Consider the following 18,148-nt stretch of genomic DNA (forward strand, 5'->3'; position numbering starts at 1 on the left):
AGAATCCATCTCCCGAAGCTCATTCCATCCAAGATCAGTTCTTTCTCTTTCTCTCATCCTTCTCTTCTCCTTTTCAATCACCCTCGTTAGTTTGCAAACGCCAAAGCCATCTTTCGACCTTCTAGATAACTTACCTTGCGACATCTTTAGTGCTTAATCAACAGTCCCTGTGGATTCGATATTTTTATTATTGACGACGAAACCGTACACTTGCGGTTGCGTAACATCAGCTGTGATGAAGCTGACCTTCTCTTGATCTTCTCGAGCTAGCAGTACTTGATGATACCCTTGGTATGCCTCTAGCATGCATATAAGCTTGCACCCGGCAGTGGAGTCTACCATCTGATCGATCCTGGACAGGGGATAGAAGTCTTTTGGGCACGCCTTGTTGAGGTTCCGAAAGTCGATGCAGACTCGCCATTTATTGTCGGGCTTGGAGAGCAGCACCACGATTGTGAGCTAGCTCGGTGTTACGCTTCCACAAGTGCATGGATACGTCGTCAGTAATAAAAGATTATCGATCCCACAAGGACTGGTTATAAGCACTAGTGATTATTCACGTAGAATTAGCTAAACTCCCGATGGTTATAAGTGAACTGTTTCTTAAGAAAAAAAGAACTTGGGAAGTAGATGTGAGAACTGACAAGAGAAAGAGAGTTTTACTTGGTTTGGGAAGAGCTCTAGGAGTTTGGTTTCGTTGTGGTGGTAACTAATGCATCATGTTCTATCCTTTCCTCATTGTCAATCAACATGTACTCGTCGGAAGTTATAGCTACTACCCCTAAGCACTAAACAGAGAAGATCCCTGTGAAATCCTGTTACGATTAACACCTGTCACTAGGGCGCCTCAGTAGATCACAAGAATACAAACCTGGTCGGTATCATTAAGGATAGAGATAGGGATTTGGTTTGGTTTCTTACTTCCTTGTGGAGGAATTACCTCTCCTTTTGAGAGAGTATCCTAGATGTCTGTAAACGGGTTACCCCTGTCACTAGGCCCCCTCGGGTATACGATCTAAGATCCTCTCTTTACGAAATTAGTAATCTCAACACAATCAATTAATACGACATGACAAACAAGTCTCATGCATATCAAATTGAAACAAGACAAGCGAAATCATTCAAAGAGTGAAAGCATAAGCATGAATGTTACATCATAACCTTTCCACAACTACTCCCTGATCCTAGAACAAAGAATCTACTCCATAGACATAGGAGAAAAATCCAAAGACATAGTATAATTAAACATTCAATCCCCAGGCAAGAAGAGAGAGGGAATAGAGATGCTTATTTAATGACGTCGAGTGATCTTCGAATCTAAACCTTTGCTTTTGGAGTTGATGTGGTGATGGATGTGATCTTGGATCATTGAACAGAGATTCAGGATGGCGTGGAACGACACCAAGGTGTATCTCCCTTTTTCCAACTCTCCCCGCTCAAGGGGAAGGGTTAAGAGCCCTTTTATAGGCTAGGGCACGGGCGCCGCACGGCTCGTGCCACGGCCGAGTGAGATCCGCACGGCCAGCTCCTCTCCTTCTTTGGGTAGATTGGCACGGTCGTGCGAGATCCAGATGGTCATGTTCTGCTCTCTCTCGGGAATGGCCACAAGGTCATGTAAGGTTGCACGACCGGTGTCAATTTTGCTTTTGCTCCGATGTGTCGGCAATCGCTGTTTTCAATCCAAGAGTTATCCCTGTCAACACAAAATCAAACAAAGAGCAGATCTCCGACAAAAGAGTAATTAATACTGAATAAACAATGAGAGAGATGATCGTGTGAAGAATATATACAAATAAATCAAGTGAATATGCGTTAAAACATGCATAAACGATCATAATATCTACGCACATCACACCCCCAGACTTGAACTTTTGCTTGTCCTCAAGCAAAACGATGCAATCTATGTTCATGAGTTCCTATAGTGTATCATGATCCCTAGTGCATTCGTCTAACTCTATCAACTAGTTTCATTGATAAGCATGTTTGTGGAGTAACCTAAGTATGACCTAAGCATAAGTTCTTTATGCTCGGTGTAATAAGTGCTCAAGCTCTTTAAGTTTCAATTTTCTGTCCTAGTCAAATCGTCATACAATTGAGTTTCTAATGTTCCCAGTGATAGACACTTACCTGCCACACACTTGGTTTATTTCCCTTAAATTACACAAGGTCTCAAAGGATACTACTCAGAAATCAAGAGAAACATAACATTTATTTCCCCAGTAATTTAACTCGGCCTCAAAGGGGTAAATTGTTAGTTTCCACTCATGACAACTATTTTTTATCCCTTATTCAACTTTTTATTTATTTATTTTATTTTTTTGGTGCTATAGAAGCACTAATCACAAATGCAAGATGCAAATGTTGGGATTTAGATTTTTCCGAATGAGCTTCCATGATCCAAGGTCATCCAGTAACAAAAATGTAACTAAGGAATCCCAAAATACAAGTACTAAACAAATTAGATGAATCATAACTATTTTAAAATATTTCTACTATTCAAGCTTAAGTGAAGTGAAAGTAAGATCCTTAAGGTTAGGCCAAAACTTATACTAAACTCCGTACAATACTTAGCTTATTTCATGCTACTAAAGATAGAGAAAGGAGCTACACCAAACATACTAACACTATCTCTATAACACATGAACTAAGAAAATACACGTGCTAGTCATTTTGCTATTGGACAAGTCAGTAGAAGAAGTAGAAGGTTCGATGCTCTCAAATATGCCTCAAAACTATTCAAAATAAATATGATGAAAAACTACAAGTGGGAAAAGAAAGTGCAATATGAAACTGAAAAATAGAATGAAATGCAAGTAGATAAAGCAAAATAAATAAATATACAGAAGGACGAGGAAAAAGACTTGACTCGACTCAGTAAATCTCATAATCCTGTCACTTGGCTATGAAAGTCTCTAGTAAACTGAAAATGGTCCTGTACCTCCCTATACTGGTTGTCAGACAACTTGAAGCGACCCTCCAACAATTGTTGTTGGGTAGCGTGCTTCTCATGAAGCGGGTCTAAGGAGGCACAGATAGGGGTGTTCATTCGGTTCGGTTCAGATTATTTGGGTTATTCAGTTCAGGTTATTCGAATTTTATAATTTTCTAAATCCAACCAAGAACAAAACCGAATTAGCTATAAACCAAACCGAATTACCCGAAACTAATTCGGGTTATTCGGTCCGGGTACCAATTAACCCAATTTTCTTTTCATTTCAAATTTTCAATCTTCTTCACATAAATAAACTCTTAATAATTTACATTTATAAATAAATAAGCTCCAAATTTGATAAAATAGTTTCATTAGATATATGAAAAAAACTTACACATTCCAAAGATTCCAAAGATTATACTAAAAAAAATTAAAAAATATATATTAAATCCTTATTCGGGTTTTGGGCGGGTTATTCGGATGGGGAGTTAAATCCAAAATCAAACCATTAATCCAATTAACATTTCGGGTTAGTTCATTCAACCGACCCAAATTTCATTTAACTAAACCAAATAACCCGAATGTTATTTGGATCGGGCGGGTTAATGGATTGACCAGAATAATGAACACCCCTAGGCACAGAAATCAGAAAAATCAAATCTTGAAGGTCCCTACCATAGGCGAAAGAGTGCGTAGCAAGTTCTGGATATCCAGAGGGTTGCGGGAGTCCTGATGATGAGGGTTCTTGGTGGTGCTCGGTATCTTCTACAAGGGAGGGGGCAAACTCAGGTTCTGAATCAATGATCACCTAGTTCGCGGGGTTGTGAACTAAAGTGCGCTTGGGACAAGGAAGGGGTAATGAGAAACCATCGTTCCTAGGAAAAGCAAACCCATTTTCATCCCGACAGATCATCTTCGTTGCAAGACAACAGTCTATGTTGATCTTATCTTTATTGCTATTTGGGTGATTAAACCGCCAAACATCATCATCCCCGAAGATGCTTTACCTACTCTTAACAAGTTTCGTAAGAAATGAAACCCAGAATCTGTTGGATCGAAAGAGCTAGAGGGGGGGGGGGAGTGAATAGCGCTCGTGGCTTAGACAATCGATTTCGGAATTGTAAAAGTAAATGCAATGGAAAAGAAATAACACAAACACAGAAGACACGAGGAGTTACTTCATTCGGAGCCTATCTCGACTCCTACTCGAAGGCCCGCGGTCGTTTACCACTTTCGGTGGGCAACAACTATATAGCGCAAATCTTTACAAGTAGATGAGTACAAGTATGAGCTTAAAAAGAAAGATTATACCGACAAAATATAATATATTAAGAGTGGTCGCTGATTGTCGGAGCAGGGCGTTGTTGAAGCGTACGGAGCAGCACACTAGAGCGCAGGAGATCTTCTGTTCGAGAGTTGTCTCTAAGCTGCACCTCGAGGCCTCCTTTTATAGCTCTGCAAAGTTTGATCCAGATCCCCAAGCTTCGGGATCAAGTTTGACCCGACGTGGATCGGTCGACCGATCCCCAGGTTCGGTCGACCGATCAGGCGACCCCTCCTATCTGATCCGCCTGATCTTCTCGCTCCGCTTCGATCCGGTCAAACTCCATCCGAGGTTCAGTCGACCGATAAACAAGTTTGGTCGATCGATAAGCTCTGACTCAGCCCAGTCCTCCTGATCCAGTCGACACCCAACCCAGGTTCGGTCGACCGATCCCCTGGTCGAGCCTTGTCCAACTTCTGGAGATCTGATCTGCTAGTATGGGGGTTCGGTCGACCGATCCCAAGGTTCGGTCGACCGATCCCGGTCACTTCTAACTCTGCACAAAAAGGTTAGTCTCCTGCAAAACAGAGTTAGAACACAATAGATAATATGTAAACAAATGAATTGACAGCCTTCGGACTGTCCGGGTCTGACTTCGGGTTTCCAACCGGAAACCCTAGGTCGACCCGACGCCTACTTTTCCCTCTATAGGAAACGCGTCCTCACCTACTCCACTCAGGGTTTTTGCCTAAGTACATTTAGGACTTTCCTACAATCTCATTCAGACTGTTAGATCACCACACAACCTTAACTTTGAATCCTTTGTCATTATCAAAACTTAGGTTCGATCGTCGGATATTTTCCGCACCAACAATCTCCCCCTTTTTGATTATGGCAGCCCAAATTCAAAGTTAAGTAAAACAAATGCATAAATATATTTAAAAGGTTTAAGTGAGCAAGCTTAAGTATATAAATTCAAATACAAGAATAACTTTAAGCTAACACTTAAACTTTGTGAAGCTCCCCCTTAATACAGAGCTTTCTTTTTTAATCAGATTTTCTTTTAATTTTGAATTTCCCTACTCTCTCCCTTTGCCATTTATCAAAAATAAGCCATTTGAAAGCAAGTTATAGGTTTTTAGAAAAAAATAGATTTAGGCTTTGAAAAAAAAATGCTTGTGTAACACTTAGCTTATAATTTAATTTTACTGAAAAATTGTTAGCTAAGGGAGAGGAAGGACTTAAAAGGAATATTTTTCACCTAAGTTTAAAAGGCTAATTTATGGTCGACTTCGAAGGATGACTTTAGCCACTTTTGAAACTTAGTTGTTTTTAGAAAAAATACTTAACTAAATTTTGAAAAAACTTAGCTAGATTTTAAAGAATTTTTGGAGACAAATTATTTTGAAAAAAAATTTGAAGTCTTAGCAGAAATCTTTTGAAAGCCATGAGTTAAATTTTGCAAGTAAAGAAATATGCTTTTTAATACTTTTAGCTAAGTATAGAATGAATTTAATAGGTAACTTAGAAAAGTATTTTAGCAAAAATTTATAAAGGTGGCTAAGTTTGAGAAAGTTTGAAAGTTGTTGTATGAATCACTTAGCTAAGCCTTTTGCAAATATTGAATTTTGAAAATGTAGTTTCAGTGTAAAAAGGTACTTAGCTTAATTAAAAAAACTTAATTTTGAAAAAAATAGGAGTAAGAATTTATGAATGTTAGGACGAAGAGGGAGTAACTAAATATTTAATTTAGGTTGTTTATTCAGTTGGTCCTTAAGTCCAAGCATGAGTCAAGTTAAATTAGATTTCAAGTTATCCAATTTGTTTTGATAAGGTATCAAAGCCTTAAAGTACAAGCATGCTTAATCTTAGTATTTCCATTTCCTTCACCAACTGTCTAACCTTTAGCTATTTGCTGATTACCTAGAGGGCAGCAGCTTTCACTTGGTTAGTCAAGTTAAGTCTTTTGGTCCAGTTAGATTTCACTAAAGCTGGATGACTTAAACTGATTACTGTTAATAAAGTATTTAACGCCCAGACTCATAATGATGCACAGATATAAGCATACTGGAGTCCATGCTATACCCTATGTATCTCACGCCGTTCTATGTTTTTCAAACACAAGAAAGGTATACCTAGGTGTTTGTGAGATGCTCTGGCTTACATCTAGGGGAACATGATTTCTAGGGTAGAGCTTAAACTAGGTCCAACTTTTGAAAGTCTAGTAAAACTGGAATTTTTAGAAACAATATTTTCCTAGAATTTTTAAAACATTAGATGAGTAGATTTAAAATGCAGAAAAAGTGGAGATTTGATTCGAAAATCAATGTCTACTCTACCCAGCACATACCTATTTGTCTTCTTAGTGTACTGAACTCAAGTTCAGGTAAGGGTTTTGTAAAAATGTCAGCTAGGTTTGATTTGGACTCAATATAGTTGAGTGCAATTTCACCTTTAGCTACATGATCCCTTACAAAGTGGTGTTTTACCTTTATGTGTTTAGTCCTAGAGTGGTGAATTGAATTTTTTGTTAGATTAATTGAGCTTATATTATCAATTAAGATTTTTGTATTCTAATCGATAATCTTTTAAGGTATGCATCATCCACAAAAGTTGAGAGGCACACTCCCTAGGACTATGTATTCAGCTTCAGTGGTGGACAGAGCAACACAATGTTACTTTCTGCTTGACCAACCTACTAGGCACTGACCTAGGATTTGGCAGCTACCACTTGTACTTTTTCTGTCTAATTTGCACCCGGCATAGTCTGAGTCAGAATAACCAAAAAGGTCAAAGATGCTAGTTCTAGGGTACCAAAGTCCTATATTGAGGGTGCCCTTAATATACCTAAGTATTCTTTTAACATATGTTAGATGTGATTCTTTTGCACAAGATTGGTATCTTGCGCACATACCAACTGTAAATATTATATCTGGTTGACTTGCAGTTAGGTAGAGTAGGCTTCCTATTATACTTCTATAGTACTTTGGGTCTACTAGTTTTCCTTCTGGGTCAGAGTTAATGTTGATGTTAGTGGCCATTGGGGTATTTATGATTTTTGAATTTTTCATGCCAAATTTTTTGATTAGTTCTTTAGCATATTTAGTTTGGTAAATATAGATTTCATCTTTAGTTTGTTTAATTTGTAAACCTAAGAAAAATTTAGTTCCCCAACCATACTCATTTCAAATTCATTTTTCATTAATTTAACGAATTCTTTTAGAAATTTAGAGTTAGTTGAGCCGAAAATTATATCATCAACATAGATTTGGGCTATGAAGATGTCTTTTTCTATAGTTTTTACAAATAGAGTTGAATCTATGTGACCTTGGTTAAAGCCTTTGGATGTTAAGTAATTGGATAACCATTCATACCATGCTCTAGGGGCTTGTTTAAGTCCATATAAGGCCTTTTTCAATTTAAATACATGATTAGGGTAGTTTAAGTCCTCAAATCCTGGGGGTTACTTTACATAGACTTCTTCCTTAATGAACCCATTTAGGAACGCGGATTTTACATCCATTTGGTATAACCTAAATCCTTTATGTGTTGCATAGGCTAATAACATCCTAATGGATTCGAGTCTAGCTACTGATGCATAGGTTTCGTCATAGTCTAAACCCTCAACTTGACTAAATCCTTTGGCTACTAGTCTAGCCTTATTTCTAATTATTTCACCTTGATCATCCAACTTGTTTCTAAATACCCATTTGGTATCTATTATTGACTTATCTAAGGGTTTAGGTACAAGTTGCCAGACTTGGTTTCTATCAAATTGGGCCAACTCTTCTTGCATAGCAATGATCCAGTCTGGATTAGGTAGGGCTTCTTCTATAGTCTTAGGTTCAATTTTAGAGATAAGGGAAATCTGACTAAAGTTTCTATAAGAGGATCTAGTTCTGACTCCTAGGTTTGGATCACCCAAAATTTGGTCAGGTGGGTGAGAGGTACTTGCTCTAGTTGGTCTTATATTTGAGTCAGAAATTGGTTCCTATGGTTTATTAGTGTTGGGATGAATTTCATCGTCTTCAATAATTCTTGGATTAATGTCAACATTTTCATTTAAGTTAGGTAGATTATTTTCTTCATCAAATATTATATTAGTTGTTTCTTCAACTTTTAGGGTATTTTGGTTATAGACTCTATAGGCCCTACTGGTTGTGGAGTACCCTAAAAAGATTCCTTGGTTTGATTTGGGTGTAAATTTTCCTAAGTAATCTTTAGTATTTAAAATATGGACTTTACATCCAAAAACTTTTAAATAGTTTAGGTTGGGAATTTTATTATAATACATTTCATAAGGAGTTTTATTGTGAAGTTTGTTAATAAGAATTCTATTTTGAATATAATTTGTTGTATTTATGGCTTCGGCCCAAAATTGATGATTTAAGTTATATTCATTTAGCATGGTTCTAGTGGTTTCTTGTAGGGTTCTATTTTTATGTTCCACTAGATCGTTTTGTTGGGGGGTTCTAGGACATGAAAATTCATGTTGGTATCCATTGATTTTACAGAATTGGGTAAACCTATGATTTTCAAATCCCCCCCCTATGATCACTTCTTATTCTTTTAATTTTAGTATCTTTTTCATTTTCTGTTAACTTGCAAAAATTACTAAATTCTTTAAAAGTTTCACCTTTGGTTTTAGAAATTTTACCCAGGAGAACCTAGAGTGGTCATCGATTATAACTAAGCAATACTGGTTTTTGCTTAGTGACTTGGCTCCATGTGAATCAAATAGGTCAAGGTGAAGGAGCTCAAGTAAAGAGTTAGTTCTTTTTAGATTAGTTGATTTGTGGGTTGACTTGGTTTGTTTTCCTTGTTAACAAGCATTACAGATTGAGTTTTCAATAAATTTTAATTTGGACAAACCTTTAACTAGACCATTTTGACTCATTTTTGAAATGAGTCTGGTGTGAGTGTGACCCAATCTTTTGTGCCACAAGTCAGTTTCCTCTTCTTGTGTTAGAAAACACTTTATTGAGGCAGTGGATAGATCAATTGAGTACATATTATTTTTTCTAAGCCCCTTAAGTGTGATTTCTGAGTTTTCAATATTTTTAACTAAACAACTAGATTTGTCAAAGGTAACTAAGTATCCACTATCACACAATTGGCTTATACTTAAAAGATTAAAATTGAAGTTTTCAACTAATAGAACTTTTCGAATAATAAAATTGGAACTAAGTTCGATGTTACCTCTTCCGATTACCTTAAGTTTGTCGTCGTTGCCGAATGCAACAGACCCTAAATTCTTTAGTTTGAGCTTTGTGAACTTTAGTTTATCTCCAGTCATGTGTCTAGAGCATTCACTGTCTAACATCCACTGATCCAATTCTTTATGTTCCTACACATAAATTGTTTGAATTAGACTCTGTTTGATGAAAAGAAAGTGAAGTGATTAAGTTTGAGTTTGTATTTGTTGAAACAAAGGTCTAACTTTCGGTAATTTTTATTTTTTGTCATTTGAAGAAGTTTATGATTAATTAAGTTTTGAGAGGTTATTAATTTCTATTAATTAGGTTTTTAGATTAACTATTAAAAGTTAATTTAATTTTGAGAAATAATATATAATTTAAGTTAATTAATTTTGAAAAAATAATTTTAAGTTAATTAATTTGAAAAATTAATTTTAAGTTAATTAATTTTGAAAAAATAATTTTAAGTTAATTAATTTGAAAAATTAATTTTAAGTTAATTAATTTTGGAAAAATAATTTTAATTAATTTTTAAAAATAATTTTAATTAATTTTGAAAAATAATTTTAAGTTGAAAAAATAATTTTAAGTTAATTAATTTGAAAAATAATTTTAAGTTGAAAAAATAATTTTAAGTTAATTAATTTAAAAAATGAATTTAAGTTAATTAATTATTGAATTAATTAAAAATAATTTGAATTAAATATTTTTTTTTTATAATCCTTAGTCATCTCACCCGATCTAAATTTTCAATCAGGTAATCTTATAATTGTTGTGAGATGAATTAGGTTTAATTTTAGGGTTTAATTTAACTTTGTGTTAGATTTAGGTTTAGTTTTGGGTTCAACAAGCAGGCATTCTTTGGATAAACTTCTGGGCTATGGTGAGTCACAAGGACATCATTAAAGTAACCATGCCTTCGAGGTTTTCCAAATAGTCCTACCCATTGAACTTAGTACAAAACCTTGGTCTAATTGGTTAGAATCCATAAAGGGTAGCTTCGGTCAGTTCCACTTAGCCAAATGCACCAGGTCGAAGCCATATCTTCCTAGACATGCGATGACTAAGCTTCCCCAACGTACTATCATCCAATACTTCACCAGTACCGTGGGTCAAGTTAAGCCTAGCCCTTTTTATTCTAACCCTATTTACCCTACCGGGTAGGTAAAGTTCGGTTACCCTGTCGGGTAGATTAAGTTGGGTTACCTAGTCGGGTAGTTTAGTTGGGGGTGCCAGCTATTCTGGATCCTCCTTCTATTTTTATTTGATTTAAGTTGATTATTAATTTTGAATTAATTTCGAATTGAATTTTGAATTTAATTTTGAAAATTTTTTAAATTGAATTTCAATTTTTTAATAGAATTTTGAATTATGAATTTTTAATTTAATTTTAAATTTTTAATTTAATTTTTAATTTTTAATTTTTAATTTAATTTCAATTTTTTTTAAAATTGAATTTTTAATTTAATTTCAAATTTTTAATAGAATTTTGAATTTTGAATTATGAATTTTTAATTTTTAATTTAATTTAGAATTTTTAATTGAATTTTGAATTTTTAATTTAATTTCAAATTTTTAATTGAATTTTGAATTTTTAATTTTTAATTTAATTTCAAATTTTTGAATTTTGAATTTTGAATTTAATTTCGAATTTTTAATTAAATTTTGAATTATGAATTTTTAATTGAATTTTGAATTTAATTTCAAATTTTGATTAATATCGTTTTTGTTTTTGCTCCCCCTGGATCATAGCCTCGATATGGTCTATCGAGGTAGTGTATTTAATCCTTTGGGATCCAATATTGGCCAAGTCCGACTTGATTAATCAATTTGGACTTGGGGACCCATGCTTGGACTGTTTTTCTATTTGCTTTTTGTACAAGAGATAAATAAGATTTGTATTTTTTCTTTGGTTTAAATCCTAGACCAGTTCTATTGTAAACGGCTCTTTGTGTCCCAAGAATTAGGTCAAGATTCTTGGAACCTAAAGAAAACCGTTTTAGTGTTTTCTCCAGATCCTTGACTTGAGTTTTCAGGCTGGAATTCTCTTCTTCAAGTTTGTGGACTTGAGTTGAGTTTCCAGTCTGAACTGGTTCAATCAAAGATTCGGAGTTAGTCACTTCTTTAAGGACTTCTACTTCCTTTAGAAGTGACTTAACTCTAAGGTTTGATTTAGCTAACTTTTGCAATAAATAATTAACTAGATTATTAAGTCTAGAAATACTCACAGCGGGGTCTGGCCCTTCGGAAACGGATACAGATCTGTGGCTTCGCTCAGACTCGGCCTCCGACTCACTCTCGCTCTCGGACACGTCGATCTAGTCCTGAGCCATCAGTGCGAGGAGACTCGTCTGATCGAGTTTGTCGTCGGTATCTTCTTCTGAGGATTCGTCCCATGTCGCCTTCAGGGCCTTCTTCTTTCGCTTCTTTGCATCCTTCAGACTTGGGCAGTTGGCCTTGATGTGCCCCTTCTGGTTGCACCCTTAGCAGATAACCTCGAACTTACCCTTCGAACTCGGTTGAACCTCCTTGGATTGTACTGCCTTCTTTAGATCTCTCTTGTTGAAGCCCTTCTTCTTCTTGTAGAGCTTCTTTACGAGGTTCACGAGCTCGGTTGTTAATTCATCGTCTTCATCGTCTGAGTCGGGTTCTTCTTCCGACTCCGGTTCAGTTCTTCGTCGTGATCTCGGTTCGCGTGTTCGACTGGTACCTGCAACCAAAGCAACCCCCTTCTCGGTTGGCTGTGCATTAGTCTGCTCGTGAAGTTCGAATTCCGAAAACAATTCATCTAATTTAATACAAGATAGATCCTTAGAGACTTTGTAGGCATCTACCATTGATGCCCACAATGTACTCCTTGGAAACGAGTTAAGAGCGTACCTTATGATATCCTTATTTTCTACCTTCTGCCCGATTTCGTGGAGGGAGTTGAGGATGTTTTGAATTCTTACGTGCAGTGAACTCGCCGTCTCACCTTCCTGCATCTTTAGATTATACAATTTATTAAGCAACAAGTCACGTTTACTTACTTTTGTGTCGGAGGTTCCCTCGTGGAGTTCGATCAGCTTCTCCCAGAGCTCCTTTGCTGATGTGAATGGGCCAACTCGATTGAGCTCCTCCTTGGTCAGTCCGCACTGGAGGGTGTAGGTCGCTTTGGCATCAGCTTCCACCTTCTTGATTATGGTCGGTTCCCATTTTTCGTAGGGTGTCGGCTTGCCGTCTTCGTCGGATGGGAGTTGTAGTCCAGTCTTGACGATCATCCAAGTCTCAAACTAGGTTTTGAGGAATGTTTCCATTTGCCCCTTCCAGTACCCGAAGTCTTCTCCGGTGAAGAGCGGGGGACGAACAGTGCTATAACCCTCTTGATGGGCCATTTGAACTTCAGCACGACAAAAACAACGAAAATCTGTTCCAAGACTAAGTCTTGGATTAGTAGTACGGGAATAATTTAAAAGAAAACGTACTTGAGTGGTGTTGCACCAACTTCGAGCAAAAATCGATTCGAGAAAAGAATTAGAATATAGCTATAAAGCTAAATTCTAATTGACTCCAAAAAAATCTGAAAATACCACGAAAATTTATTTTGAAAGGTGGTTGCACCGATTCAAAATGACCACGCTCTGATACCAATTGTTGGATTCAATGCGCTAGAGGGGGGGTGAATAGCGCTCGTGGCTTTCACAATCAATTTCGAAATTGTAAAAGTAAATGCAGCGGAAAAGAAATAACACAAACACAGAAGACACGAGGAGTTACTTCGTTCGGAGCCTATCTCGACTCCTACTCGAAGGCCCGCGGTCGTTGACTGCTTTCGGTGGGCAACAACTATATAGCACAAATCTTTACAAGTAGATGAGTACAAGTATGAGCTTAAAAAGAAAGATTATATCGACAAAATACAATATATTAAGAGTGGTCGCTGATTGTCGGGGCAGGGCATTGTTGAAGTGTACGGAGCAGCACACTAAAGCGCAGGAGATCTTCTGTTCAAGAGTTGTCTCTAAGCTGCACCTCGAGGCCTCCTTTTATAGCTCTGCAAAGTCTGATCCAGATCCCCAAGCTTCGGGATCAAGTTTGACCCGACGCGGATCGGTCAACCGATCCCTAGGTTCGGTCGACCGATCAGGCGATCCCTCCTATCTGATCCGCCCGATCTTCTCGCTCCGCTTCGATCCGGTCAAACTCCATCCGAGGTTCGGTCGACCGATAAATAGGTTCGATCGACCGATAAGCTCTGACTCATCCCAGTCCGCCTGATCCAGTCGACACCCAACCCAGGTTTGGTCGACCGATCCCAAGGTTCGGTCGACCAATCCCCTGGTCGAGCCCGGTCCAACCTCTGGAGATCTGATATGCTAGTATCCCGGTCACTTCTAACTCTTCACAAAAAGGTTAGTCTCCTGCAAAACAGATTTAGAACACAATAGATAATATGTAAACAAATGAATTGACAACCTTCGGACTGTTCGGGTCTGACTTCGGGTTTTCGACCGGAAACCCTAGGTCGACTCGATGCCTACTGTTCCCTCTACGGGGAACACGTCCTCACCTACTCCACTCAGGAGATTTACCTGTTGCTAGTGCGATCCTCCAGATCGACTGGACTTTTGCTTGGCGCTTGATGCCTCCGGACTTTCTGCTGGACGCCCGCTTCCCGACCCGTCCAGTCTTCCACCTGGTTCGCGACACCAGGACTTTCCACCTAGGGTTACCCCCTCCCCTAGGACTTTTGCCTAAAGCACTCGACCCACCAAGACTTTCCGCATAGGGTTACCACCCCCTATGACCTAGGGTTACCACCCCCTAGGGTTTTCACCTTGCCTAACCACAGTTAGGGCTTTTGCCTAAGTACACTTAGGACTTTCCTGCAATCTCATTCAAACTGTTAGATCACCACACAACCTTAACTTTGAATCCTTTGCCATTATCAAAACTTAGGTTTGATCGTCGGATGCTTCCCGCACCAACAGAATCAAAGTCGACTTTATTTAGCATCACCCAAAGAGAATAAAGCTCCACCTTCCTAACCACTCCATCACTCTCACCTTGACCAAAGATTATTTTGCTCATCACACGGTGAAGGTATCTAAAAGTAGGTTTTTGCATGCATGATGTCTTTGCTCTAGAGGGTTCATAAGGGTTCTTTGATCCTGTGATTGAAGCCCAAAATCCATTCCAGTCTATAGTACCATCAAATCCACGGGCACCTCCAGTAGGTAAACCAAAACAAATATTAAAATCACTAAACGCCCACCGAATTTCTTTGTTCATCAACCTAAAAGTTATGATCCTAATGTAGTCATCCTCAGAAGAAAATTTAACATCAATTGAACTTAAAAATTCCAGGACTAGGCGGGGGTAAGTCGGTAGACGTATGTACATCATGTCATGCCAATCAAAGGAGCTAATCATCCAATCCACGTCATTCCTAATCCCTAACATACCCATGGTAGTTGGATCCATATATCTAGTGCACACAATTTTCCTAACAACAAGAATATCATATCTAGCTTTATGCTCTTGCTTTCTAAAAATAATATTAAATTCGTTGTCGTTACGTTCGTCGCTTGCCACCCTTCTGCCTTTGCCTTTGGATGAAGAAGCATTTCCCTTGCCTTTGTCTCCTCCCGGTGCATCTCCTTCGCCAGCTCCAACGCTTCCTCTTCAGAGTCTCTTCAGGATTTGAGACATGATATGCGAATTTGAGGATGTTCTTGTGGGTGAATGCGGATCTTGAAGATAGAGGAGGAGAGAGAAGAAGGATAGGGGAATTGTTCCTCTCTTTTCGAATTTGGGGCTTGAAGAAAACTTAAATATAGATCTAGATCTCAGTAAAGATGAGTTTTAGATGTAGGTAATGAAGGTTGATGAGGTGTAGTGGGGAAGAAAAGGTTTATTGGAGAGAAAGAGATGGGAAGTAGGGTTATTTAGAGTGGTTGGCGGCGCACACGGGTAGGGCATGACTGTGTCGTAAAGACACGGCCTGGTTGATGGGGTCGCCGTGTCTTGTTCCTTCTCTGCAAAGGTCACACGGTCATGTGGGTTCACACGGCCTGTGACCTTTCCTCCTCTGTCAACTTCGCACGACCGTGTGAAGTCACACGATAGACTCCTTTACGCGCGTAGTGTCTCTCTCTCTCCTCCTTTTTGACCCCTCCGACGCTCCCACACTCATGAAATGATCACGGCCAGCTCATGGAGGCTAACGGACACCCTGAAAATAAAGATCCAAGAATAAAAATACTTGATTGAACTAAACTAGAATGACAGGTGGATAACGAATTGAAACGAAATCCTTGGGTTGTCTCCCAAGAAGCGCTTGTTTTAGGTCTTTAGCTCGGCCCCGTATCAATTAATGTGGACTAAACCTATGGAAGCACGGCTCTCCTCCTAGGGTTAATGCTCTAGTTTACGCCTTCAGTTTCACTCATGCAGGACAAATGCACTTTTTATTGCTTGTTGGGGGCGACCTCTCAAGTTTTGCCGAATCATGCATCATGTCCGGCGGCCTCCCATGGAAACTACATTCCTCAGCTTTGTGTACATTCGACTTGCTGGCATTTTCCTGAAAAGAAGAGATGCAATTAGGAGAATCAGATAAATCGAATTCTAACCTTTCTTTACCGATCTCCAAGGATAATTTGTGATGCTTTACATCGATGAGGGCTCCAGCGGTGGCAAGTAATGGTCTTCCTAGGATGATTGGGATCTTGGGATCCTCCTCCATATCCAGGACAACAAAATCTGTGGGAACGATGCATCCACCTATCTCTACTGGCACGTATTCCACTATACCCATTGGTATCTACATGAATGGTCAGCCAATTATAGTGTCATAGTAGTAAGTTTGATGTTCTGGAGTCCTAGTTTCTTGCATAACGAGTATGGAAGTAGGCTGACACTCGCTCCTAAGTCATAGAAAGCCTTGTGTATAAGCTCAGAGCCGATCTTACACGGTATAGAAAAACTTCCTAGATCTTGGAGCTTCGGAAGAGTGTCTGCCGTGAGAAGAGCCATGCACTTCTCTGTCAATGCTACAGTCTCGAAGTCGCCCTTCTGTCTTCTGTTAGAAAGAATACCTTTTAAAAATTTGGCGAACTTCAACATTTGGTGCTGTGCATCTATTAGAGGTACTTCAATGCAGATTTCTTTAATCTTCTTTAGAAATCGGTGGAACTCTTCAACTTTTTGGGATGTTATTAACTTTTGAGGGAAAGGAATCGTCTGACTTTGTGGGGGAAGCGGAAGGGTCCCTTTAACCTTCTTGGTAATCTCTTCCCTATCCTTGTTCTGGACTAAAGTAGGCATGAGAGGTGATAGCTCTTCTTCTGAATCAATTCCTTTCTGAGCATCCATTTGAGGATCTCCCAAAGTCCATCCGCTCCTCAGCTCAATACGATTGCAATGTTCCACCGGGTTTATGTTGGGCTTTCCCAGAAATGCTCCAGGTGCTCTTGAAAAGGACCGGGCTATCTGAGCGATTTGGCTATCTTGCATATTTTGATGCTTTTCAGAATTCTTCATTATTTGATTCAATTGTTTGATTTCATTCTTCATCTCTTTTTGCTCCAAGAGAGCTTCTTCAAGTATCTTTTCAATTCTGGACAGTTATGAAGGTTGTTGTTGTTGATAAGTCTGTGGTCCAGATTGGTGGTTTTGTTGCCCAGGTTGGTAGCTTGGCTTTGCTGGTTCTTGATCTTGATCTCCCTGATAAGAAAAATTTGGGTGGTTCCTTCACCCAGGGTTGTATGTGTTGGAGTAGGGATTGTTTTACCTTTGGTTATAACCGACTATCGCATCGCATTGTTCAAGTTGATGTATTTGTGCTTATATTGGCCCGAGGGGGCAAGTATCTTGAGCATGATCCGAACTTCCACAAGTTTCACACACACACACTATTGCATTGGCTGTGTTGTTCCCCATGGTCTCAAGCTTCTTGGTCAGAGCATCTAGCTTTGCTAGCATAAGCATGACTGCATCTACATCAAATTTTCCTGATACCTTTATTGGATTCCCAGAAAAGGAACCTCTAGATCTTTCGGTTGCCCACTGATGATAGTTCTGGGCCACATTCTCTATTATGTCTTCAACTTCATTAAGACTCTTGTTCATCAACGCCCCTCCTACTGTAGAATCGAGGGACACCTTCGTGTGATAATTGATTCCATTGTAGAACGTGTGTAGCACCAACCACTTCTTGAGGCCATGATGGGGCACTGTCTCAGCATACTCTTGAATCTGTCCCATGCTTCGAATAACAATTCTGAGTCTGCCTGTTTGAAGCTTGCAATTAAATTCTTCATGTGTGCAGTTTTACTTGGCGGGTAAAATTTGTCCAGAAATTTCTGCTCACACTGCTCCCAAGATGTAATGTTGTTTGCCGGTAAAGAATTAAGCCACTGCTTGGCTCTGTCTTTCAGGGAAAATCCAAAAAGAAGTAATCGTACTATTTCCCGAGGGACCCCGTTCACGTTCATAATACTACAAATCTCATAGAAAAGCTCCAAGTGATGATTTGGATCATCGTGCGGTCATCCTCCAAATTGATTTTGCTGAACCATATAGATCACTGCAGACTTGATTTCAAAATTGTTAGCTTCAATTGGTGGTTGGGTGATGCTAGACTGAAGCCCTCGTGCATAAGGTGTTGCGTAGTCCTTCAAAAGCTTGTCAGCCGTTTCTGAAGTTTCTTATTTTGCTTGGAGTTTTTGCAAGTTTCTTCTCCTCATGAAAGTTCTATTATTTTCTAAATCG

At 38.6% G+C, this 18,148-nt stretch overlaps 1 protein-coding gene and 1 pseudogene across 1 annotated transcript; one reads left to right on the forward strand and one right to left on the reverse strand.

Annotated features, from left to right (window-relative positions):
• Positions 1–15,821: 15,821 nt before the first annotated feature.
• Positions 15,822–16,951, reverse strand: LOC122048413. The gene is made up of 3 exons (XM_042609981.1): positions 16,295–16,951; positions 16,050–16,199; positions 15,822–15,959 (listed from the first exon to the last, which is right to left on the reverse strand). Exons 1-3 carry the CDS (start codon positions 16,949–16,951, stop codon positions 15,822–15,824), a joined length of 945 nt encoding a protein of 314 aa, XP_042465915.1.
• A 643-nt stretch (positions 16,952–17,594) lies between these two features.
• LOC122049966 lies at positions 17,595–17,665 on the forward strand (annotated as a pseudogene).
• The last annotated feature ends 483 nt before the right edge of the window (positions 17,666–18,148 follow it).

Source organism: Zingiber officinale, chromosome 2B (genome assembly GCF_018446385.1).
Source record: "Zingiber officinale cultivar Zhangliang chromosome 2B, Zo_v1.1, whole genome shotgun sequence".
Lineage (NCBI taxonomy): Eukaryota > Viridiplantae > Streptophyta > Magnoliopsida > Zingiberales > Zingiberaceae > Zingiber > Zingiber officinale.